Consider the following 24,361-nt stretch of genomic DNA (forward strand, 5'->3'; position numbering starts at 1 on the left):
GAGATTTCTCTTGAACAAAAAAAAAGTTAGATTTAATTTTGACTTATACCACAATAAAAGCTCGTAAAATGTCATTATGTCACAAAAAATGAATGCAGCAACATTTTTGGCAGTGTTTGCTATACACATTGTAGCTTGTGCCATTAGCAAGTGTGGGAAAGCTTTTCAATACTAATACGTTGGTCATTCATTAATGTGCCGGTTAAAACCTGACAAACTCTTCAAACAAAACAGAACTTGAGTAAACACAGCTTCATGGGAGGAGTTTGGAGTCTTTGTTAGTCAGACCTTTGTGTAAGTCATACCACAATGACATAGGAACTTTGCTGCCCGAAACTTGGTAAGGTCTGACCTGTATTTTAAACCACTCTCTCATGGGTTTAATTATTAGTCTTGTGCACTTGGATGGTCAGCAGCTACGAGTTAATAAACAGCCTTTTTGTTTTACATTTTGAAAGAACAAAAAAAGTTTTGTACAAATGCACAGGTTTTAGGGGTCTATTATTAGACCCTACAGGCTCTGTATCATTTAAAACACATGCTTACAAGTCAAAAATGAAGGTGGATAATGCACATGCCACCATTTGTAACTAACATTACCCAAAGCTTCCGCTATTAACTGTACAAAACCAGTCTGTTATAATGCTATATAATGCAAACTGCCATGTTATTTTATTGTCATAATCATACCAGTTTTTAGCGCAAGCAGTGTTGTCATTTACTGCCTGTTTTTTATTTATTTTTTACTTGTAATGATAACGAATCAGAATTCTCACATTTACAGAAAGTAGTTTTGCAGTGCAGAAGTAAATTGTCTACTTGACACCACATCATTTAAATGGACAAGTGTTGTCACGCTAAAACTAGTCTCATTCAACAAAGCATCCATCACCGATTCGAATTGTGGTGAAACTAAGGCAGAGAACATGTGCAGCTCAACTGCTTGCCCTGGGCTGAAAAGGACAAATCATGTGGTTGCAAACAAAAGCTAGGAATGGTTTTGTGCTAGGATAGTCCTTTTCATTTAGCAACACAAATACAGCTCTATAGATAAAAGGATTTTGATTTATCAAGACTACCATATGACAAGTTGATCTGCCACATGCCAGAATATTTAAAACTTTCATGACAAAAGTTTAACAAAAAACTAAAATTTTATTAAAACTTACAAGTCACAAACTGTACAATGTTAAAACATTGATCCAATTGAAAATGAGCCATCATTAAATGGCAAAGTGCAACAATTAAAAAAAAAAAACTGTACTCAGCCTGTAACAGACACTTAGTTTCTAATAAATGGTCACAAGCAAATATACAGCAGGTATCAGCTTCAGCATGGAGCACATCCCAGTGTCAGACTCAAGTACACGAGATGTCATCAATAGCTTAAGACATGGTCTCCATCTCTCTGGGCTGCAAGAACAGAAGGAAATGTGTCAAAACACAAAAGCTTGCCTCCTTTTGGGGAAGAACCACACAGTTTGAATCATACTGAAGTAAATTAACCAACCTGTGCCTTGCTGTACTGGGCCTTCTGTCGCCGTGCAATGAAGAACTAAATAAAGGAGGAACAACAGTTAGACTAAGCACACATCATCTTAAATGAAACCCCAAAAATAAATGGCACTTACGATAACTAGAAGTCCAGCAATCACAATCAAGCTGACCACCACAATGACAGCAATGATACCACCAGTCAGCCTCTGCATGGTAAAGGTGGGCGCCACTTCATCTACATAGTAGACCAGGATGTTCTCCATGGACACCTTGGATCCCTCAACACTGACTTCAAATGGTTGAGCGTTTTGAAAGAGGGGCAGAACTTTGACCTGTGTAGAATTTTTGCATAAGTTATAAAATGGAAAAATCAGGCATTACAACTGAGAAATCATAACGAGACTCACGTCTTTCTCCATGTAGTAAGTCATGAGGGACATGTCTGGATCACTGGATCCAATAGGCTTTTTCACATCCACAACAAGGAGACGGCCAGCTTTGTCATACTGGAAGAGGAGGAAGTGGGTTTTGATAGGCTGTGTACCACAAGCACAAAGTTAAGGGGATGGATAACAATGGTAAATGCTTACCTGAACCTCCGACACAAATTTCTTATCCAACTTGTAACGTTCCTGTAAGGCATTTTCAATCCCACTGCAAAATATGGAGAAACATCAGCAAAACAAGACATAAGAGCTTCATGTTACACATGTTCCAGCAAGACCCTAGAAACCAATTGTAACATACGTCTTCCATTTGGCAACATCGTCAGGAGCAGCCACATCTTTATGCTTCAGTTCCAGACGAACCCAACTAGAGAAGAAAACGTGGCATTGTCAGAATTTACAAGTCTCGCTTCCTTCCACAAACAGCATTGCTATTCTAACCGCACTTCAAGCTAGGTGTGTCAGTCAGAAGAACATCCTGTTGACAACAAGTGCACTCACTAGGTCTCCACAGGCTCACACTTGATGTTCTTGTCTCCCTTGTCACTTCTGCGCACACCGGCACTGTTGACGCACCAGCACACTTCAGTGCCGTTACACTGGATAGCCTTGAACCTTCCATCATTCTCACACTCCGGGTCATAGATGCCGTCATTGTCCACAAAGGCCGTTTCTACCGGCTTCCCACCAAGTAATTTTGCAGACTTGTTATTTCTGGTGAGAAACATCTCCGCTTTCATAAGGAAGCACTTGGGAATCACTGTAGGTAGGGAGAATTGAAGACATTTACTACATTTGATAAGAGGAATAAAGCACCTTAAACCTGCCTGGTGTTGTTACAGCACATATAAAAGGAAAACTCACATTTTGTACAATCAATCGGTTGCTTGTATGTCTTCGTGAATTGAAGAGTGCACTGGCATGGGTCTCCATCACATGTGGCCCATTTCATATTGTTACAAGAACCTGTTTGGGGGGGACAACTTTGTTTTAAAACCACTAAAACTTTATTTGGTAGATAGGTTAAAGCTGAAATGAATAACCCAGTCCAAGTAAAGCTCCCCCACATAGCCTACTGAACAATACCCTGGATCATATTGTATTGTTTGCCACCTGTGTACCAAATTATCCACTAGGATTAAACAGTTTGTCACAGTTTAACCCGATTTAGTTTACTTTAAAACATCTTAAAACGTTTAAATATCTTGTTTTAACTGAAGTTAAAATAGCTGTTACTTACATGAGGCGACCACTTCCACTAACACCGCAACAAACAAGGCGACTAAAAACTTCATCTTGGTTTAAGAGAGAACTGAAAAAAAAGAAGAAGAAAAAGATTTCGGCGTTATATATCACTCCGTACGAGGAACCGATGCGTACGTTAATCTCCAGAACCTCCACGTAATTCAACCAGTCTTTAAACAATAAAACGTCTTCTTACCAAAGCTTTAAGAAAAACTAGAAATCCAACCAAAAAGAGTTATTCCGCTTTTTGTTAAGCCTTAAGATTAATAACGAATAGATCCCGCAGTTATCTTCTCTCTATCCCCAAACGACTGATCTAAACGCGAAACAGGTGTCAAATTATGTATACCTGTTTGCGTCACGTGACGTCAGGTGAAAATGGGCGGAGTTAACTCTAAAACACCTCACCTCTTTTTCCGCCCATGACCATGTATGGCCACTTGACGCATCGAGAGTGAACGCAAAACTCATTTTGGAAATGTAAAGCTTTCCGAAGATTTTCGGTTGATACTCAACATATGCAACTCCAGTACTGCCAGGTGAAACTGGTATATGACAGACTAGAAACTAGACTAGATTTAGGACATGACAAGTTTATATAATATTTCTAGAATTTCTATAATACTACTTGCATTTCATTCATAATAGTGATTCAAAGAGTCTCATGCATAATAATATTGTAGATATTGTAAATATTGAAGAACATGTTAAGAAAAGAAAAAGACAATAAAATGCTAAAAGTCTTATTAAAGAATAAAGAATAAAAGCCTTAAAGAAAAAAAAAACAGAACTTGTGAGACTATGTTTAAAAAAATACAAGACAACAAACCGTTTTAATGAAATAAAGTAACTTAAATGTACCTTTTATCCCAGTTGATCATTGTATACGTTTTAAATGATAGGACTGGTATCTAAATCAAAATAAAATATTATATTCTTCAATGTGATATTCAATACCCATAAAAGCTTTTAGTTTACAAGTTAATTTTGATCCTCATATTACAAAAATAAAGGGGGAGAAAAAACCTTGTTACCCCAGGAAATTGGTTTTCCATATTAACGTTTATACAGGTATATGTGTATTATCAACATAAATATATAGTTCATGCCACTACAACGTCTGTCAAAAGAAGATACTGTAGGTGATATAATTGCAATCACAATAACAGAGACACATGCAATAGTGTTAATGCTCTGTAAAGAGACACTAAGTGGTGTAGGTGAAGTCATTCAACTAGACATCAACACTCTCTCTCTCTGAGTGTGTTTCTCACAATGCAGCGAAAACCAGGTGAACAAGTTCAGACAGAACTGTGGACTTTCTAAGCATTTTACAAGCAGGACATTTTGATAGTATGCTATAGATGTTTAGATTTTAAACAAAACTTGACGCTTCTCCAGGAACCTTTTGGACTGCGTCGAAAAGAATTATGCCCTCATGAGAAACACAGCACTGTCAAAGCTGAGCGATTTGTAAAATGGACACACCCTTCCTGACTGAAACCCACAACAACACAGAAACTGACGTCATAATCTCTGTAGTATCTTTAACAACATTAGCCTGTCTGGATTAATGTTTGTTTTGTTGTTCTTTTTATTTTTGGCTCTAACAGCAGTTTTTAATGTGCCAGAGCCTTTATGGATCTGAAACCTCACTTAGGCCTACTGTATGTGTAGCTCTATGGTTTATAAAACCTATTCTCTTAATGTAAAGATGTCTCAGCTAAACACGGGGAATATCTAGAGTCACATTTAAATTTGCAGCCTATTTATCACACTCTCCTTTATTAAAACATTTCAAGATGTCACACATTGTTTTGATCTTTCCTTGTTGCTAGTGTTTGAATGAAAATATATGGTTAACACAACTATGTTGTCATCAATTCTGTTATTTTCCCATTTTACCTTGCTATTTCTACACTCTAAAAATGGTTCTTTGGCTCATAATTATAGGAGAACCACTTTAAGTGCTACTTAGCACCCATATCTTTAAAGATGGTGTTATATAGCACCACTATCTCACTATAGTTTAAGTGAAGTTTGTGTTAGAGAATAAAGCTGAATCTATTGAAAAGCTCTATAATCACTTAGGTTTCTCAAATGTTATTATTTCTCCACTATTTCCTGAATAAATAGATGTGGCTACATAAAATGTCTTTTATTATTACTATTATTTATCTGAAGAAACTTGTTAAACAACCAAAAATGAGATCTCTTAATAGGCTAGTGACAATGCCCCTGAATTTTTGAGATACCCCTACCGGAGGTAGAACTAAACCCAACAATGTTTTTCCTCATCTCTAAGGTCTCCCATTTATGAAATGGATTCTTGGCTAAAAATATTTTACTGCTAAGATTGTTAAATTAACAGATATTGTTATACACCCCAAAACCAAAAAAGGACTAAAAATATAGCCTGTCCGTAAGGGAGTTAAGGCATATAAACTAATGCAGATCAATCACACAAGCTCTGAGAGCTTTGAAACTTGACATGTTTGTAGTCAGGAAGTTGATTTAACTACTAGAAAAGACTGGATGTGAATATCTTGATGTATGGAATAAATAGAGACATATAAACACATACCTAAAATAAGCGGACTTTTTAAAATATCTGTTAATTTAACAATCTTAGCAGTAAAATATTTTTAGCCAAGAATCCATTTCATATATGGGAGACCTTAGAGATGAGGAAAAACATTGTTGGGTTTAGTTCTACCTCCGGTAGGGGTATCTCAAAAACTAAAGCACTTTTTGACCATTTGTCACTAGCCTATAAGCCTCTCAAATATTTCTCCTAGACAGAAATGAGGTTACTTTAAAATCAAAAGGAGATTTTTGCTTGAGTCTCCTGCTTCTCAAACTTGTCTCCTGAGACAAAAACTCTAACACTCTCACAATGGTCTCCTTTAACACGTTAAAAGAGATCTCAACAACATTATACACTATATTTCAGATATTTCTGTTGCAATAAAGTAGTTCAACATATTCCACCAAGAAAAAACAGCAAAGTATTTGTGATGCTGAAATGTTATTTCACACTTTTTAAAACTTGACAGACTGTGGCAGACTTTTGGCCACACTGTAGCCACTTTCGTTGCTGTGGTTCTGCGACGCAGGCACACGGTGCTGTTTTCTGTTTTGAAAAGCAACCTTGGTCAGGGCAACTGGCAAATTTTATACTTAAAAATGTTTATGAAAGTTATAGGGGAAATTTTAAGAATTAATGAGCAGGAAACAAGTTAAAGTTTTATTTCTGTTTTCTGTTTTTTTTTTTTCTTTCTTTTTTTTTACACCCAGAGGCAAGTTAAAGCCCAATGGGAGTAGTATACTTACTAGGAGAGAGAAACATTATCATAGGAATATCTGGGTGTTGCCTATTATGCAGGTTTAGGATGTCCCAGGTGCTGAGATGGGTCATTATGCTTTGTACCAGGAAAGACAAAGTGTTGTAACTTGGGCAGAAGAGTCCATAGAAAAGGGAAGTCACAGACCTTGGAAGTCACTCTGTGTACTAATGTCCACCTTATAGGACAACCAGCCATCTGTGAGATATGCTGTAAGTACTGATTTAAATTGATCATTTTGTTTGTCAGGTTACTTTCCAGTAAAATTTGAATTTGTTGGCTTGTTTCTGTAAAAGTGCTGAGTGCTAAATCTGTCTAAAAAGATAAATTATCTCTCATGATTTATTTTGAGATTACAAATACAGAACTGAGCAAATAACAGTTTACTCTATAATCATACTATGAGTTCCATGAAACACATGAGCTATTTTTATGTTCTGAATGATGAGAACATTCAATTTGATATGGACGGTCTAGGAAGATTATAGAAAATACTTTATATTACATTACATAACAATTGTCTCAAATTTGCTTTAATGGGTCATTTTAGTTGTAACACTATTCCAAACTTAAATATACCTTTTGGGTGATAATGTTCAGCCATGTTGTGATGTTGAGAAGGATGTTCCAGTAAGTACTTACTGTAGTATGCTAAAGACACATCTTGTTGTAATGTGATTCTGATGCTCTACATTGATTTCTATACAGTAGATTCCATCAGATGACCCACACGGAAGTAAACCTTTCAGCATGTAACCCAGTCAGAGATCAGGGATCATTGTCATCATTTTTCCTATTCAGGAAATCTTCCATCATGTTGACTTCAGTTTCCAAACTTGAGAAACTCTTTGTTTTACACTATCTTGTTTTTTTTTGTTTTGTTTTTTTTTAATTGAGGCTTAAAACAAAGTAATCACAAACCCTCTTTAAACTGGTTCACGTAACTCTATAGATGTAACGTTATACACGCATATACTGTAGGAATAGGAATTCACCTAATTACTTACAAAAAGAAGTTGTCTTCCCATTTAGGGAGTCATAATCCAAAACAAAAGGTGGTGCCATGTTAATGGCATGTAAAAAAATAAAATAAATAAAATTACATTAGGCCTACACAAAAAAATCAACTACTGAAACAATCGCTTTAGTGTTTTCATATTTGTTGACTTTCTCTTGCAGGAGTCTGTTGCTGTATCTGCTTTGCCTGTGTATTATGCTCAGGCACACATCTGCAGGTGAGAAACATGGTCAAGATCAGAGTCCTCTATTTTTGATCAACTCACAGTACTGAATGCTGTCACTTATTGCCAGACTTACCCACCTCTTATCCACTCTGTCTACACAGCTGCAGATCTCAGTGACTGTGCAGCTGCAGGGAGCATTTGCCATGCCAATGCAGATTGCTTCAAAACACGTGAGGATAGGTTTCTCTGCATGTGCCGAATGGGGTACAGGGGCTCTGGAGTGCAGTGCCAGGACATCGATGAGTGTACAACTGGTCTACACAGCTGTCATGCAAAAGCAGTCTGTAGTAACACTCTGGGCAGTTACACCTGTTCATGCCAAAATGGCTATTTTGGTGATGGTTTCCAATGCCAAGATGTCAATGAATGTCAAACTAATAATGGTGGATGCCATGTTAGTGCGCTTTGCACCAACAGAGATGGAGGAAGAGACTGCAGTTGCAAGTCTGGTTTCACTGGAAATGGATTTCAGTGCACTGATGATAATGAGTGCACAAGACTGGGAATCTGCCACTGGAATGCCACTTGCACCAACAACCCTGGTTCCTACGTGTGCACATGCAACGCTGGCTACAGAGGCATTGGAAATTATCTCTGTCTAGATATTGATGAGTGCTCAGAGACTCCTGCTGTGTGCTCTGCTTTCTTTGGGTACAAAGGTTGCAAGAACCTGCCAGGAACCTACACCTGCCTCTGCAACAGTGGCTACCAAAGCAACGGACAGACATGTGAGGACATCGATGAATGTGAAATCAACATCTGCAGCTCATTTGCTGATTGTACAAATTTGCCAGGCTCATATCTTTGTACTTGTCCTGATGGATTTGTGGGGAATGGCTTGGCATGCGTAGACATAAATGAGTGTGACAGAAAGAACAACTGTGACCCCAACGCAATATGTACCAATTTGCTAGGAAGCTATCAATGCTCTTGCCGCCCAGGGTTCCTGGGCACAGGTGCAAAGTGTACTGACATCAATGAATGTGCCACCAATAACATTTGCCCAGCTAACACTGCATGCGTCAACACAGCAGGTTCATTCTTCTGTGAGTGTGGTCCAGGCTACAGCTTTAGTCAAACCCAGTGTATGGATGTGGATGAATGTGCCACAGGACATTGCAGTGCTTACGCCTCTTGTGAAAACTTACCTGGTTCATTCATCTGTGCATGTGTTGCTGGTTTCGAAGGTGATGGGTTAATATGCGAGGATGTGGATGAGTGTGCAAAGGAAAGGCGGTGCCATGTTAATGCACACTGCATTAATGTACCAGGGAAATACAACTGCAGCTGTATGGTGGGCTACGCAGGGGATGGTGTATTGCAGTGCACAGATGTGAACGAGTGTCTTGTTGATAACGGTGGCTGCAGAAACAGAGCAATATGTGTCAACAGCAAGGGGTCTTTCTCTTGCGTTTGCCCCTCAGGCTTTCAGCTAGTCAATCGTACCACCTGCCAGGACATAGATGAATGCCAGATACCTGAAAAGGCTTGTGGCATCAACGAGCAGTGCTCAAACATGGAAGGGTCATATTCATGCCAGTGTAAAACAGGCTTCAGTCGAATCACTGACGATTTAGACTGCTCTGATATTGATGAATGTGAACAGGAGAAATCTTGTCACCAGAATGCCATATGCTTGAATTTAGCAGGCTCCTTTTCATGCACCTGCAATCATGGGTTCTCAGGAAATGGCATTACATGTGAGGATATAAATGAATGTTCAATTGAGGGTATGTGCCATCAACATGCCAACTGCTACAATTATCCAGGTGACTTTTTGTGCATATGTCACCAGGGCTTTACAGGAGATGGTTTTACCTGTACAGATGTGGATGAATGTGCCCTATCAAATAATACTTGCCCAGACATCTCTTTATGTGTCAATTCCCCTGGAGCATATATCTGTTCTTGTCTGAATGGCACAGTAGCATACAACAACACTTGTGTTCTCCCTAGTCGTGAATGTGATCCTGCCTGCCATCCACATGGACTGTGTCATCCTTCACCTTCAGAGTATCAGTGTGTGTGTGATGTGGGATTCAAAGGGGATGGACTCACTTGCTCAGACATCGATGAATGTGAAGAGAATGGGTGCCCAAACAAAGAGACACAATGTGTCAATAACCCAGGATCCTTTGATTGCATTTGCAAAGTGGGTTACACTCTTAGCGGAACAGAATGCATAGGTATGTGCAATACACATGCATTTATAAAACCACATTTATATTTACATAAGCCAAGTTCCTGGGTTCAGTTAGCCAGGGAATGGTAGTATTCTTTCAATCTTTTCTTCTCGCATTACTCTTTTCCCAACCTTACAGATGTGGATGAATGTGAATCTGGAGTCAATAACTGCAGCAAGTTTGCACAATGTGTCAACACAATCGGCAGTCACCTGTGTTCCTGTCTCAGTGGCTTCACTGGTGATGGAAAAAACTGCTCTGGTAAGTCTTTATTCCATTTCAAAATTAATTTTTGCACCTCTTTGCTTGCTTGAGAACTCTCTTCTTAGTCTTCTAGGGATTTTTTTCCTGACCCTGTCCCATTTTGGATGACTTATAGACATTAATGAGTGCCAATCCCAACATGGAGGATGCCACCCAGCTGCCAGCTGCACTAACTCCCCTGGCTCCTACAAGTGTACCTGTCCATTTGGCATGACTGGGTCTGGGTTTGATTGCCACGATGTGGATGAGTGTAATAAAAACTCAACTTTGCCTCATAACTGTAGCCGTCTTTCCACGTGCAAAAACACAGAGGGATCCTACATTTGCAAGTGCAAGGAGGGATACCAAGGAGATGGGTTTACTTGTGAGGATGTGGATGAGTGCTTGCCACCCTCAATCTGTGGGGACAACATGACCTGCCAAAACTTTCCTGGAACATATACATGCACATGCACCCTTGGTCTAGTCTATAGTTTGGGTACCTGTGTGAATGAGAAGGACTGTAAGAATGTAACCAATGCGTGCAACACCCATGCTGAGTGCAAAAACATCCATGGGTCAAACTATTGCTTCTGCATTGAAGGGTTTCTTGGGAATGGTAGGGACTGTCAGGATATAGATGAATGTAAACAAACAGAGGCTTGCCCAGAGTTGTCCCACTGTTTCAATACAGAAGGGTCCTTTCATTGTGACTGCTGGGAAGGTTACCATTACAACGGGACACACTGTGAAGACATAAATGAGTGCAGTGTAGGAACCTTTACTTGCCCAGACAACAGCACCTGCCACAATAAAGAGGGAGGGTATAATTGTTCATGTAACAGTGGTTTCCTTTACTCTAACAACTCTCTGTGTTTGGATGTTAATGAATGTGCCACAGGGAAAGCACAGTGCCCAAATGCCTCCAACTGCCAAAACACAGTGGGATGGTATTTCTGTGAATGCTGGGATGGGTATACAGGCAATCAGACAGTCTGTGAGGATGTTGATGAATGCCTGAACAATTCTACATGTTCAGACCACAGTGTCTGTGTCAACACTGAAGGTTCATTTCTGTGCCTTTGTGACCATGGATTCTCCTTTAATGGTACCAGTAGTACCCGATGCGAGGATATAGATGAGTGCTCACACCCAGAGTTTGGCCCACTATGCACTCATGGGACTTGCATTAACACAATTGGCTCATTTTACTGTGCTTGTCACAAAGGATACTGGAGCAATGACACTAGGTGTCTTGACATAGATGAGTGTGAAAAGAATGAATCCATATGTCAACCTCACTCTACATGTGTCAATATCCGTGGGTCTTATGAATGTAACTGCAACTTGGGTTACATTCTTAACAGAACCGAGTGTCAAGACATTGATGAATGCCTAGCAAATAACAGTCCCTGCACTGCCAACGCTATATGTGTAAATACAGCAGGGTCTTTCCAGTGTCCATGCACAACCGGTTTCGAAGCTCAGGGCCAAAGATGTACAGATATAAATGAATGCCTTTTGGACAGAATTTGCCGTCCTGATCAGGTATGCATCAATAAACCTGGATCGTACCAGTGCACTTGTCCACCAGGACATCATGAGGAAAATGGTACCTGCATCGACAATAATGAATGTGCGAATAACTCTACTTGCCACCCCATGGCAAGATGCTGGAACACAGTGGGCTCTTTTACATGCCAGTGTGGTTTAGGTTACACTGGAAATGGGACATATTGTAAAGACATTGATGAGTGTTCCAAATCACCCTTACGTTGCCACAAGTCAAGCCAATGCATCAATACCCCTGGATCTTATGTATGTGTATGTGCACCAGGCCTTATTGCACTAGGGTCTCTTTGTGTGGATCTAGACGAATGCCAGCCCAATAGGGGTGGTTGCCATACTGCTGCCACATGCTACAACTCTGCAGGTGGGTTTCAGTGCCAGTGTGGCAACGGATGGGAAGCCACAACCAGAAATGGGCATGGAATGGATGGATGCGTAGATCGGAATGAATGTCTCTCTTCTGACGTTTGTTATGGCAACAGAATATGCACCAATTTCATAGGATCTTACAGCTGTGCCTGCTCTACAAGAGATACCCACTGCCCACAGCTGCCGCCAATGGGTGGGGTATTATATTACAATCATGAATACAATATTTCTATATAAAATAATACCTCTGTATTTTTTTTTTCATTCTCTCTCTGTCTCTTTGTATCTCTCTCTGACTTTTGGCACTTTGTTGCTAAAATACTTTGGTTCAAGTAAATGATGCGCACTCACATGACTTGAGATTCCTGACATATCTTAAACTTACCTCAAACTTATTTTCCAGGCAGAGAATGCCAACCTGTTATGTTGTGTACAGGTCGATGTTTTTTTTTTTGTTTGTTTGTTTTTTTTGACCAGATGGTGTAGTGAGCAGTGGCTAAATGCCCATGATAACCAGCCAAACCTTGACCCCATGGGGTGGATTTTTATATATTTTCACAGAAAGTGACCTGTATCCTTTTGGAGAGGAAGCAAGCGATGCTGGGTTGCCAAAGACAGAGGCAGATGGAAGTTCTCCATACATCACTCCTCCTGCAGGCTTTCCATTCATGGGCAAAATATATGAGCGGCTGTTTGTAAGCATGCACAATTAACTGTTCATGTTTTAATAGCAATATAATGGTGAGCAGCGTAATATACCTGAAATTAACTAATATACCATACATAGCTGTTATGGTAAACACAGTGGCTACCTACAGTTAGGCTTACCTCTGTTCACATTTTAAAGGTTAACAGTTTCTTGATATATGAACATTCTCAGTTTTCAGATAATGGCTTGGTGCAGTTCCAGTCGGTCAGTGAGAATGAGAAACTGTTGCTCCCTGCTCCATTCCCAGAGGGTTTCAATGGTAATGAGGGCCATCCCATGCTGGCTGCATTCTGGGACGATGCTGACCTTACCCTTGGGGATGGAAAACTGCTATACCAGGTTAGCATTGCAATAAAAAATGCAACATTTTGTGGCTTTGCTTCTTCTTCTTCTTCTTCTTCTTCTTCTTCTTATTATTATTATTAATGTAAAAAATATTATTTTTGGAAGTTGAATTTCTGTGATTTGTTGACCTGGTTATGTGGGTCCTGTATTAGTAATAAGATGACTTATTACAAATGATAAACAAATGGTGTGCATATTGAGATTAATTAATGCATATTGTAGAAATAATTTTAACATTAACATTTAATCATTTTTAAGTATCACTCAAGTAAATCTTTCCTTTTTTTGTAGAAATCTTACTATATATTTTTGTGGTAATTACCTTGAAGGAAATCTTAAACATTCTCCCTTTCTGTCCAACAGGAATACAGTCTGCTCAATGTATCTGACATCTATGCTGAGGCAATATTTCAACGAACAGCACAAGATGTTAGCAATTTTGAGACTCAAAGAGGCAAACCCCCCTTTTTCCCAACTTGGATACTGAAAATCACATGGGATCACGTTTTGCCTGTGTCCTATCAAAAGATCAACTTCTCTGAGGTGAGTGTTAGATGAATGAATACACACAAAGGGAACTACAGTAACAGCGGCTATAATTAAAAATGTTTGCTACTGCAAGCATCACTACTAATATTATTAATATTGCTCATCATTAGAGTTAGTGATTTGAACAAACTAAACCTAAGTGTTAAACTTTAGCATGTAACTGATCCTACACCATTTGTACAACGGACATGGATGATGAGTGATACACAAATAACATGGCTTGCTGAGGAGAGGTGTGCTATTATTCTTCTAAGCAATCAGACATATTACTTTTGCCTGAAAGATGATAAAATTGGTGGGGGAGAAAAACATACATTTAAATTAAAGGGGTCATATGATGTTGCTAAAAAGAACATTATGTTGTGTATTTGGTGTAACGCAGTTTGTTTATGTGGTTTTGGGTTCAAAAAACATTATTTTCCACATAATGTACATTATGTTTGCTCCTCTATGCCCTGCCTTTCTGAAACCCCTCAATTTTTACAAAGCTCATCGTCTGAAAAGCGAGGTGTGCTCTGATTGGCCAGCTATCCAGCGTGTTGTGATTGGCTGAATACCTCAAGCGTGTGACGGAAATGTTACGCCCCTTATCATACTGTGATGCCGTCTCCCAGCGCGATGAGACAAAACCAATAAAACCCATTACAAACGAGGCATTTGTTGCATCCAGTGGGGACATAATTACTGATTATAATGACTTTTACTTTCTTTTTAAGCATTGCGTTGCATATCGCGCATCACGCTGCGTAAACATAAAACCATGTCTGCATTTGTGATGCAACAAGCGCTACTCTACACTGCTTAAAACTCATGTTTGAATCATCAGTGGCAAATTCTTTAAATATAAAACATGTACTTACAGGCTGTGAGTCAGAAGCACCAGACTGTCCTTGCAAAGTTAGAACTGCCTCACTTTATAGAACAGCCTTTGATCACAGACCCATTGTAGGCTAGTCTGCAGGTTCAGGGAACAATCCTCCATAAAATGCGTCACACACTGCAGGCTTGAGTGAGCAGCAGCCGACAGATTCAACGAAGGACACATGCGACTACCCCGCGCTGGACATCGCTTCATCCACAGTGAAAGCCGATCTAGCGATCCACAGCGTGAAGTTGATGTATTTCCTCAGCGACCAGCACGGATCAGCTCTAGGCATGACGAAGTGGATATTGTCCTCTCTTGGAAGGCCAAACAAAGTAGTTTCGCTTTCACAACAAAACACAGCGTCTCCATAACATGGCGGCAACAACAATAATACAGCGAGAATAAAAGTTACACCTGCTTTCTTTGCGTGAACATTTGGGCAGTGTTATGCAAATCTTCCCACACAGTGACGTAGACATGTGGGGGCATGATTAAACGAGGCGTTTTATGAGGGTGTGGACATCTTAACTTTTATAAAGAATATCTCTTTGGATTTGAGACTTTAGTCATTTCAACTTTACAGATATTCTTTTTTCACCAAGAGCTTGTAACACTCCAAAGAGAAAGGAAAAATTGAAATCGCATCTTATAACCCCTTTAAAATTACCATATCTAGGGGCATAAAGTACAGAACATAAAGGTTGGATAAAAAATAACAAAAGTTATTTCAGTCAAAATTGGACACAAAATTGTGGGTTATGGTCTCATTTTACACAATATGAAAGCTATATCCTTTCTCCCACTAGTTCATGATATGCGTAGTAAATTTATGGACTTGGTATAGTGTTGCTGTCCCCACCCAAACCCCCACTCTCTGTCCTAGTTTGTATTGTTAGAAAAATCCTGGGTATTGTTTTTAGCAATGACTAAGAGGCTTTTCATGCAGGATGCATTATTGTTTTCAAAAACAGTTACACAGAATGGAATGGAACAAACCATGGGGTTCTTAAAGGGATAGTACACCCAAAAATGAAAATTTGATGTTTATCTGCTTACCCCCAGGGCATCCAAGATGTAGGTGACTTTGTTTCTTCAGTAGAACACAAACCAAGATTTTTAACTCAAACCGTTGCAGTCTGTCAGTCGTATAATGTAAGTGGATGGGAATCACAGCTTTGAGAGTCAAAAAAACATACACAAACAAAACCAAATTAAACCTTGCCGCTCGTGACGATACATTGATGAAGACACAAAACGATCGCTCTGTGCAATTAGCTGAACAGTTTTTATATAGTTTTTTTACCTCTGATTCACTGCAATGTCCGAACTGTCCTGAGCGCGTCCTTGACACAGCCGGCGCATGACACGTCTTCTTCTTCTTCTTGCTTTATCTCAAACCGAACACTTACAACATCAACAATGCCAAAACACCATCAAAAATACCAAAAATACTCTATCTACAATCTCAATTAGAAGTGTCAATGATTCTCAAAGACGTAATTCCCATTCACTTCCATTATACGACTGACAGAATGCAACGGTTCAAGTTCAAAATCTTTGTTTGTGTTCTACTGAAGAAACAAAGTCACCTACCTCTTGGATGCCCTGGGGTTAAGTATATAAACATCAAATTTTCATTTTTGGGAGAACAATCCCTTTAAGACAAGATATTTCTAGGTTAAAATACTTTTATCCTGGCAAGAAGGTCCTGTTTTAAAGGTCTTTAAATGTTTGTTTGTCTTATAATAATCATCTTAACGTTTTCCACAGACCAACACCTTCCAGTGCATTCTGACCACAGATGGACTACGTTCATTTGCTCTGCTCCGCTACAGTGACATGAACTGGGGTCCAGGAAGGAGGACCAATCATAACGCTCTAGTAGGCTACACTGATGGCAAGAGCAACTTTCACAATGAGATTCCAAAGCCACCAGACAACCTGTTTGGCCCAGGAGGGCGTTATCGACCCCAGACTGCCATGGGTAACACAGGAAAACTGGGGCAGCTGGTGTATGACCTGTCAGGCTCTTCTGAAGCCAGCTCGGATCCTCAGAGGCAGTGCCAGGTATGGGCCTTCAATGAGCCAGATCCTAAAGAGTGGGCATTAGGACTGGCACCATGTCCCTGCACTCGTTTTCAAGCACAGGAGGACCTGGCTTTTAGCCTTGAGACTCTCCCATCAGAACAGATGGCACAAGTGAGGGATCTGAGAGCTCTTAGGTGGGGTGGCAACAGGGGCCGTGTCTTTCAGTCTGTCCTGTATAACAAACAAAATGCAGGAAAGAGATGTGTGTATGATCCAGAGGGCCCCCTGCTGGCTGGATACAGTGAACGGTACTTTACTGAGGACAAGATGCAACAACATATAGGTAAAGACATTGCAAATATAATTTCTTCTTATGAAGTTTGCAGAGGCTTTGTATGTTGTAATCATGATTTACCTGATTATTGATTTGATTTTTTTCATGCTGTCTTTGTTACTAGATAAGGATCTTTTACCCTTCCAGTGGTGCTGTGTTCAGTCTTCTCTGTGTGACATTTACTTGGCAAAGAGACCACTTGACCGGTGCCAAGGGTACAGCTGGAACAGCTCTGACAGCAGTATACCTGAGAACCGGGGAGCACCAGGCATTGGTAAGAGCTCGCTTATGCATGACTACCAGGGCTGTAAATATTTGCTCTGGAAATGATTTGATTATTTGATTCATTAGGGTTCCTTACTTATGCAACGCATCAAGAAATCTGAAATTTGGTCACAATTTGCTTCACAAATTGTGGAGCAAAGCATTTAAACTAGATTGGGGATCTGAATTTGATGGATAAAACATCTGAAAGTATGTCAAGAATTGTACTTTGGATAAGAAATGAATATGTAATACATTGCGTATTGTAGTAAATTATTATTATGGGAGCAGATATAACATTTTAGCTGATACCAATAAGCCGGTTATTGTGACATTATGGCCAGTAAATGATATATGAGTGATATTAAAATGTTACAGTACTGTAAAAAAAAAAAAAAAAAAAAAAAATTCAAAACTGTAAATAAAACAAAGACTATTGGAGTACAATTTACAAGAAAGTACTATTTTTGAACAAAATTCAGGATGTTACTTGCCATTTCTTCATAATTGTTTATGAAATTTACTAGCAATTTCTGATTGAAAATGTTTTAAAGTAAATCCTACACTAAATGTTTTTCAATGTATGTAGTTTACATAAAATGAAGAACTTCAATCATTTTAAATACTACTGTACATGCATCACAACATTATATAACAGTATGAAATATAGTTATTCATTCTGAGCTTTGCTAAAGATTATATTATAAATTTTTTTTTAAAGATTAACTGTGTTAGATGACAGCAAAGGTAATCTAAATGTAAATACAGGGCAAATGAGTATGCATAACTGATATGGTTCCTGCATATTGCGCATCATTATTATATATTCACGTAATCCATGCATTGCATTTTCTTTGTCAGATTCGATCACTTTTACAGCCCTTATGACTACTGCTTAATTGAATTAAAAAATAATAATAACTGAAGCTCATACTGACAAGGAAGTATCTTTAAAGCGTCTCTGTTGCACTCTTTTTCATCCAGGCATGGTATACGGTAGTCTCCACTTTATTACCTTTGACGGGAGTGAGTATACCTTCAAAGGTTTGGGGGAGTATGTTATAGTCCGTCTCTCCTCCAGCACGGGATCAAACATCTTCACCCTGCAGGGACAAACAGATGTTCTAGTGGTCAACGGGCAGCCCAAACTTGTGCCTGCTCTGATACGATTAGCCGCCTTCTATCAGGATGCTGGAAAGGTGAGTCTGACATTTCAGATTAAATATAGATCTAAATGCATAATAAATGAGTGTGTCCACAATATAAAGGTTGTAAAATGATTTCTCGAAAGGTGGAGTGGCGATGTTCTGAATCTGGGGATGGACTTAAGGTCTTGGTTAATAATGAGGACATTCCTGTGTCTGTTGGTGAGAACCATTTCAAAGTTTTCACATGCTGAAGCAAAGAAATATTAAAATGGGTAATAAAATTACTGTTTTCCATATTTTAGAATAACAAACATACCTATATCCATCACAACTCATCCATTAAAGTGTTAGTTTTGTAAATAATTTTTATATCATTCATAGAAAAACACCTTGGATTGGTTATAAATAAAACCTTAATGTGAATAAATACTTAACAGACCTAAAAGTGTAAAAGAGGCATAACTTGGCTTTGTCCGAAATTGTATACTCTCTAAGTAGGTAATCCTCCCCTGTGGCCTCATGGGATAGTATCCATTTAGTGTCAATCAGATGTGCACTTCAGAATCTCCCGGGAAATAGTACATCATCTTGGCATTTCAGCAAATGTTTAATGAATACTATGAATTCCTTTCATATGCTGTTTTTTTTTTCTGAAGCAGCTCCTGTTTTAGATTTAACCGAGCGCTCTCTGCTGTTCTGACAGGAGTGGTGCATGTAAACGAGCAGGGCTTTGCAGTGCGCTGTACCTCTGTGAGCCGCTGCGCAGTGGTGTACGGTGAGGGCCTGTACGTGCTCGTGTGGAGAGGCAATGCTGGGAGGCTCAGCGCTCTGGTGGAGGTCCCGCAGAGGTTCTACAACCATACACTGGGTTTGCTGGGACACTGGAGCTCCAATAGGACCAATGACTTCTTGCTCTCCAATGGCCGTATGGTGCCTTCTCTAAACAACAACATCCCCTCTGAACAGAGTCTGCTTCCCTTTGGACAGTCATGTGCGTGCACTCTTCAGCAGGATTCAGTATTTGTGATAAAATGTTTAATATTGTAGAAACTGTGACTTGATAAAAACTGATACCCTTGTGGAAAAAGAAGTGTGCTTAATTGTATTCAAATGTGCACTGGTAGTAAAGGCTACTTCATATCTTAAAAGAATATTTAAAAAAACAGTACTTGCAGATAAAAGGCTATAATACTAAAGAAATAAAGGGCCACTTAAGTTAACTTGAAGACAGACACTTTCATAACACTTAACACACTTAGGCCTGGTTTCACAGACAGGGCTTAGACTAAGCCAGGATTAGGCCATAATTCAATTAGGACAACTGAGTAATTTTTATAAACGTGCCTTCGAAAAAAACATTACTGGTGTCCATCATGACACAAAACAAAGGCATTGATATATTTTAAGATCAATCAGTGCAAGTTTCTTTCAGTTGAAACAGCTCAGACTTACAGTACAGTTTAGTCTGGAACTAGGCTAAAGCCTTGTCTTGTCTTTGAAACTGGGGAATAAGAGCACTTAAAATTGCACTTTGTAAAAAATGTCAAATTAAAAAAAAATTACTTTAAAGTACATTTTAAATCATTATGTTTTAACAGTATTTAAAGAAGTACTTATTTTGATGTGTTGACTAACACGCTAAAGCACATGTAAAGTACTTGATTTGCCTATCATTTTAAATGTAGTGTTATTTGATATTGCATTCAAATTAAAATATATAATGGAATCCTGTAAGAATCAAATAAGTTCCTAATGGACAAATCAAAACTTATGCACAATATTTTTTTGACTATTTCTTACTGTTTTATACTGAAATAATATGTTGCTGCTAGACAGTCATATAAGGATCCTTCAGAACTGTCTCTGAATTATAGGGGGAAAAGGAATACTCTATATATTCCTTTAAGATTTTATTATTGGTCACTGTACTTATGGTGTCTTCCTTGTCTGATTGTTTTCCACAGGGGCAGTTCCTGCTCCAGAGAGTCTACTGCTGTCAGAGCCTCCTAGTGCTCCATTCAGTCCAGTCATGACAGAGCAACTGATGTCCTCAGTGAGCCCAGACGTGCTGGCCAAACACAGTCAGACCTGTCAGGGCAGCATGCAGTGTGTGCATGACATCCTGGCCACAGGAAACCCAATCCTCGGTCAGGATGTTCAGAAAGACCAGCAGCTGCTTCATAGCCGAGCACAAATTTACGGTTAGCTGGTCATCCACATCAACTGACCTTCATCTAAAGCACAAAAATATAAGAACCTAGCTAAAAACTAAACTAAAAAATGGGGTTGGCAAGATGTTTTAATGTTTTTTCTCTTATGCTCACCAAGGCTGAATTTATTTGATCAAAAATACAGTAAAAACAGTAATATTGTGAAATATTATTACTATTTATAATAACTGTTTTTTAGTTGAATATATTTTCAAATTTAATTTATTTATGTGTTGCAGTGTTGAATTTTCAGCCTCATTACTCCAGTCTTCAGAGTCACATAATCCTTCAGAAATCATTCTAATCTGCTGATTTGCTCAAGAAACGTTTCTTATTGTCAATGTGCAAATAATTTTGCTGCTTAATATTTTTGTCAAAACCACTATATATATAGCACAGTATACTTTTAGCACAGTATATTGCAGCACCAAAGAGATCTCGATTTGAACTTAAACATTTATTTTTAAATTCTTCTAATATGGGTTTTACAATTGTGAGTGATAAAATGTTCCTCTTGTTAGTCACAATAATTGTTCATGTATTCTTTCGTTCATTCATTCACTGTCTAGGACATTTTAACGACTCTCTCCCTTTGCTTGTGTTCAACAGGAAACCTGCCGCCCATTGTGACAGAGCCATTTGTTATTATGTGTAAAGTCAATAGTACAGTTAGAGTTCAGTTCAAGGCCCAGGATCCAAACAAAGACACAATCACCTTCTCCATTGCCTTACCGCGCTCTCCACAGGTCACCATCGGCAGTGGTATGATTTATTGCAAAGCATACTTTTTATAAACTCAGTCTGCTTACTAAGTTAAACACAAATGTCAGTGAGATCATCTGTTAGATCTATATCTAAAGCATTGTACTCTTAATGCCATGCATGCTCTACATTTTGGTGCATTAATATTTCATTGGTTTATTTGCGTGCTGGGTGATGGTGTCTTCACCTGGACCCCTTCTGGCATTCAGCCAGTCAATCTGACAGTTCAAGTGAGCGATCAAACATCCAGGTCTGTGATCACCCCTGTTCTGCAGCTCTGTAACTGTATGAATGGAGGAAGCTGCCAGTACGACAGCGTGGTTGAGAACCATCTGCAGGGAAAGTTTCAGGTGAACACGCATAGGGTGTGATGATACCCCCATTTGGGAGCAAAAATACAGTAATAATGTGAAATATTATTACAATTAAAAATAATTATTTTCTGTTTGAATATAATTTCAAATGTAATTTATTTTAGTGATGCAATGTTTATTTTTTTTAGCATTAGTGACACATGATCCTTCAGAAATCATTATAATGTGGTGCTGTTCAAGAAACATTTCTTATTATTATCACCAATGTTTAAAACCCTTGTGTTGCTTATTATTTATATACATCAGGAATTCTTGATGAATAGAAAGGTTTTTTTTAAAAAACAGTGTTTATTCAAAATAGGAATCTTTTTAACATTATAAATGTCTCATTAATTTATGCAATTTAATGCATACTTGCTGAATAAAAGTATTTGTTTCTTTAAAAAATTTAATTGCCCCAAACAATTTTTTTAACTGTAGTGTATATATTATGAAAAAATCAAAAACTGATTAATTAATTATTATAGTGCAAAATATTTGCCAAAGCATATATAAAGGTAATTTAATTTTATTTTATTTAATTTCATTTCATTTTATTTTTATTTTCAGCTTTATTTAGAGTGTACAAGTCACCAGGTGAATTCTATGTTAATCAGTATGTGGCGTTCAGTTGTGTACAGGGGTGTTCTGGGTAATAATATGTAATGCTTCCTAAACATAGACAAACATGTTTTCCTGTGCGTCTACATCTAGATTGTGGGATGTCTTTGTCCATCGGGTTTCAGTGGCAAGTACTGTGATAACAGAGCAGATGTGTGTAAAGGCAAACCCTGTTTTCCTGGCGTGGAATGCATAAGACAGAAAGAAGGAGACCTGTTCACATGTGGACCGTGCCCTCCTCCCACTGTATACCAGGGCAAACAAGGATACAAGTGCTTTGAAAATGGTCAGTAGTTATTTAAAAGGCACACTTATTTTGCTATTCTTCATTGCAACAGCTTCAAATGAGATTTTAGAGCCGTAATAGTTTTTTTTTTTTTCTTTTAACCGTGTCTAACCATGTCCCACAGACTTCTGCCTCCCTCCGTTCCCCTTCCCCTGTCATGAGATGGCAGACTGTACCAGCAACGGCTACAACTACACATGTAAATGTAAGCGTGGCTACAGAGGTGATGGAAAACAGTGTGAAGGTATGCCACAACAATGCACATGCTAACAGTCACTCTCTGAGACACGCTTGCAGTCACTCATGCTTTATTTCACCCACAGATATTAATGAGTGTCTGGACCCCTCTGCCTGTCCCAATGCCAAGTTTGAATGTGTGAACATGCCGGGATCAGTGCGCTGCTCATGCCGTTATCAGAAGACCAGAAATACCGACGGCTGTGGTAAGTGGTTTAAATTTCAACAACTTATCAACATGACTTTACATTTACTGTACACAGGTAACAGATTGAAAAACCAAGATTTTTCATCTTTAAATCAGTTAAACCAATTGCTTCATTACATGATTGACTGTTTTAATTTATTTATATTTTGTTTCACTTTTGTTTTATTTTCCTTTTTTTAGGTGACTCTGCTAATCCTACAGGTGAGGCTGTGTTTATTTACTTTTATTAATATGGGTTTCATTAGAGAGTGATTTATAAAAACAAGAAAGAAAGAAAGAAAGAAAAAGAAAGAAAGAAAGAAAGAAAGAAGGTGGAATATTTAAATGCCATGAATTTTTAATTTAGAAGTTTAGTTTAATTAACTGAATTAAATTTTGACCATTAACTAACTTACTAAAAAATTATTTATAGAATTTACGGGACTCATGAAGTATTAAGATAAATAAACTGTCAAACATTTTGAACACATTTAAGCCATATCTCTTGACAAATTATGTATTATTTTCATTCCATCTTAGTCCAGGAAAAATTGTGATGCTGTGCATGTTTTAATGGGCTGCTTCTGATGCTAAAAAAACTAAATGTAACACAAAATAATATGAAAATCTGTTTTGGTCTCATGTAAGACTGGTGGCAGCAACTATAGATAATCTTGCCTCATGTAAAACCTCTTTACATGAGAATGAGGAGCAAGCACGGCAGGGAGGATCAGACATTTTAAGGTGATTTTTTTGCTACCAATCTGCTACCAGATTGATGGGTTGTGGTCAGTGTCAGGTGATGATGAAACATAAAGTTTGGTGTCAGTATGTTAAAGCTTTGCAGAGTTATAAAGCCTCAGATGCAGTTTGGCATCATGCCATTAAATTGTTGATGCAGTATATGAAAATTATTTCATCTATCAACTTTATGTTATATGAAAAGTATGTTATAAGGGGAATTCATCTAGCCAAGGAATGCAATCATCTTGAGCCAAGAAATCAGTGGACATGAATATTTTGTTTCTAGCTCTTTATGGTTCAAAGTCATTAGCACAAACATGAGTCCAAATTTGGACAAGTGGTGGCACCAGATGGTTAGGGTTTAAGACTCCAAATTTGGTGTTATTCATGTTCAGACTGTCCACTCTGTGCCAACTTTCACAACTTTTTACAATATGGTTCTATGGGCTGCCATAAACTTACAGAGTGGAAGAAGATGAAAAAGTACAACAACTAAAAATCCCTAAAAATGAATGACCTGAAGTGGGAGATATCAAAAGCAGAGGCAGGGAAAACTGCCCCATATCCTCCCCTGCAAAC

The 24,361-nt window shown here is 38.4% G+C and overlaps 3 protein-coding genes across 3 annotated transcripts; 2 read left to right on the plus strand and 1 right to left on the minus strand.

The window, feature by feature from the left end:
* Positions 1-768: 768 nt before the first annotated feature.
* Positions 769-3,544, minus strand: LOC109046614 (epithelial cell adhesion molecule-like). The gene is made up of 10 exons (XM_019064365.2): positions 3,385-3,544; positions 3,184-3,255; positions 2,808-2,909; positions 2,445-2,703; positions 2,245-2,310; positions 2,088-2,151; positions 1,905-2,003; positions 1,632-1,829; positions 1,511-1,555; positions 769-1,413 (listed from the first exon to the last, which is right to left on the minus strand). Exons 2-10 carry the CDS (start codon positions 3,236-3,238, stop codon positions 1,387-1,389), a joined length of 915 nt encoding a protein of 304 aa, XP_018919910.1. The 5' UTR covers positions 3,239-3,255; positions 3,385-3,544; the 3' UTR covers positions 769-1,386.
* A 2,306-nt stretch (positions 3,545-5,850) lies between these two features.
* LOC109046951 (fibrillin-3-like) lies at positions 5,851-22,558 on the plus strand. Its single transcript, XM_042736378.1, has 15 exons — positions 5,851-6,744; positions 7,712-7,767; positions 7,878-9,962; positions 10,098-10,220; positions 12,702-12,835; positions 13,021-13,188; positions 13,558-13,737; positions 16,379-16,979; positions 17,095-17,244; positions 18,219-18,433; positions 18,526-18,601; positions 19,086-19,373; positions 20,347-20,583; positions 21,202-21,704; positions 22,422-22,558. The coding sequence occupies exons 1-14, from the start codon at positions 6,740-6,742 to the stop codon at positions 21,384-21,386; spliced, it is 4,503 nt and encodes a 1,500-aa protein (XP_042592312.1). The 5' UTR covers positions 5,851-6,739; the 3' UTR covers positions 21,387-21,704; positions 22,422-22,558.
* LOC122139393 (latent-transforming growth factor beta-binding protein 2-like) lies at positions 10,306-12,707 on the plus strand. Its single transcript, XM_042736379.1, has one exon. The coding sequence runs from the start codon at positions 10,434-10,436 to the stop codon at positions 12,375-12,377; it is 1,944 nt and encodes a 647-aa protein (XP_042592313.1). The 5' UTR covers positions 10,306-10,433; the 3' UTR covers positions 12,378-12,707.
* Positions 22,559-24,361: the final 1,803 nt, after the last annotated feature.

The sequence above is a fragment of the Cyprinus carpio genome, chromosome B13 (assembly GCF_018340385.1).
Source record: "Cyprinus carpio isolate SPL01 chromosome B13, ASM1834038v1, whole genome shotgun sequence".
Taxonomy (NCBI): domain Eukaryota; kingdom Metazoa; phylum Chordata; class Actinopteri; order Cypriniformes; family Cyprinidae; genus Cyprinus; species Cyprinus carpio.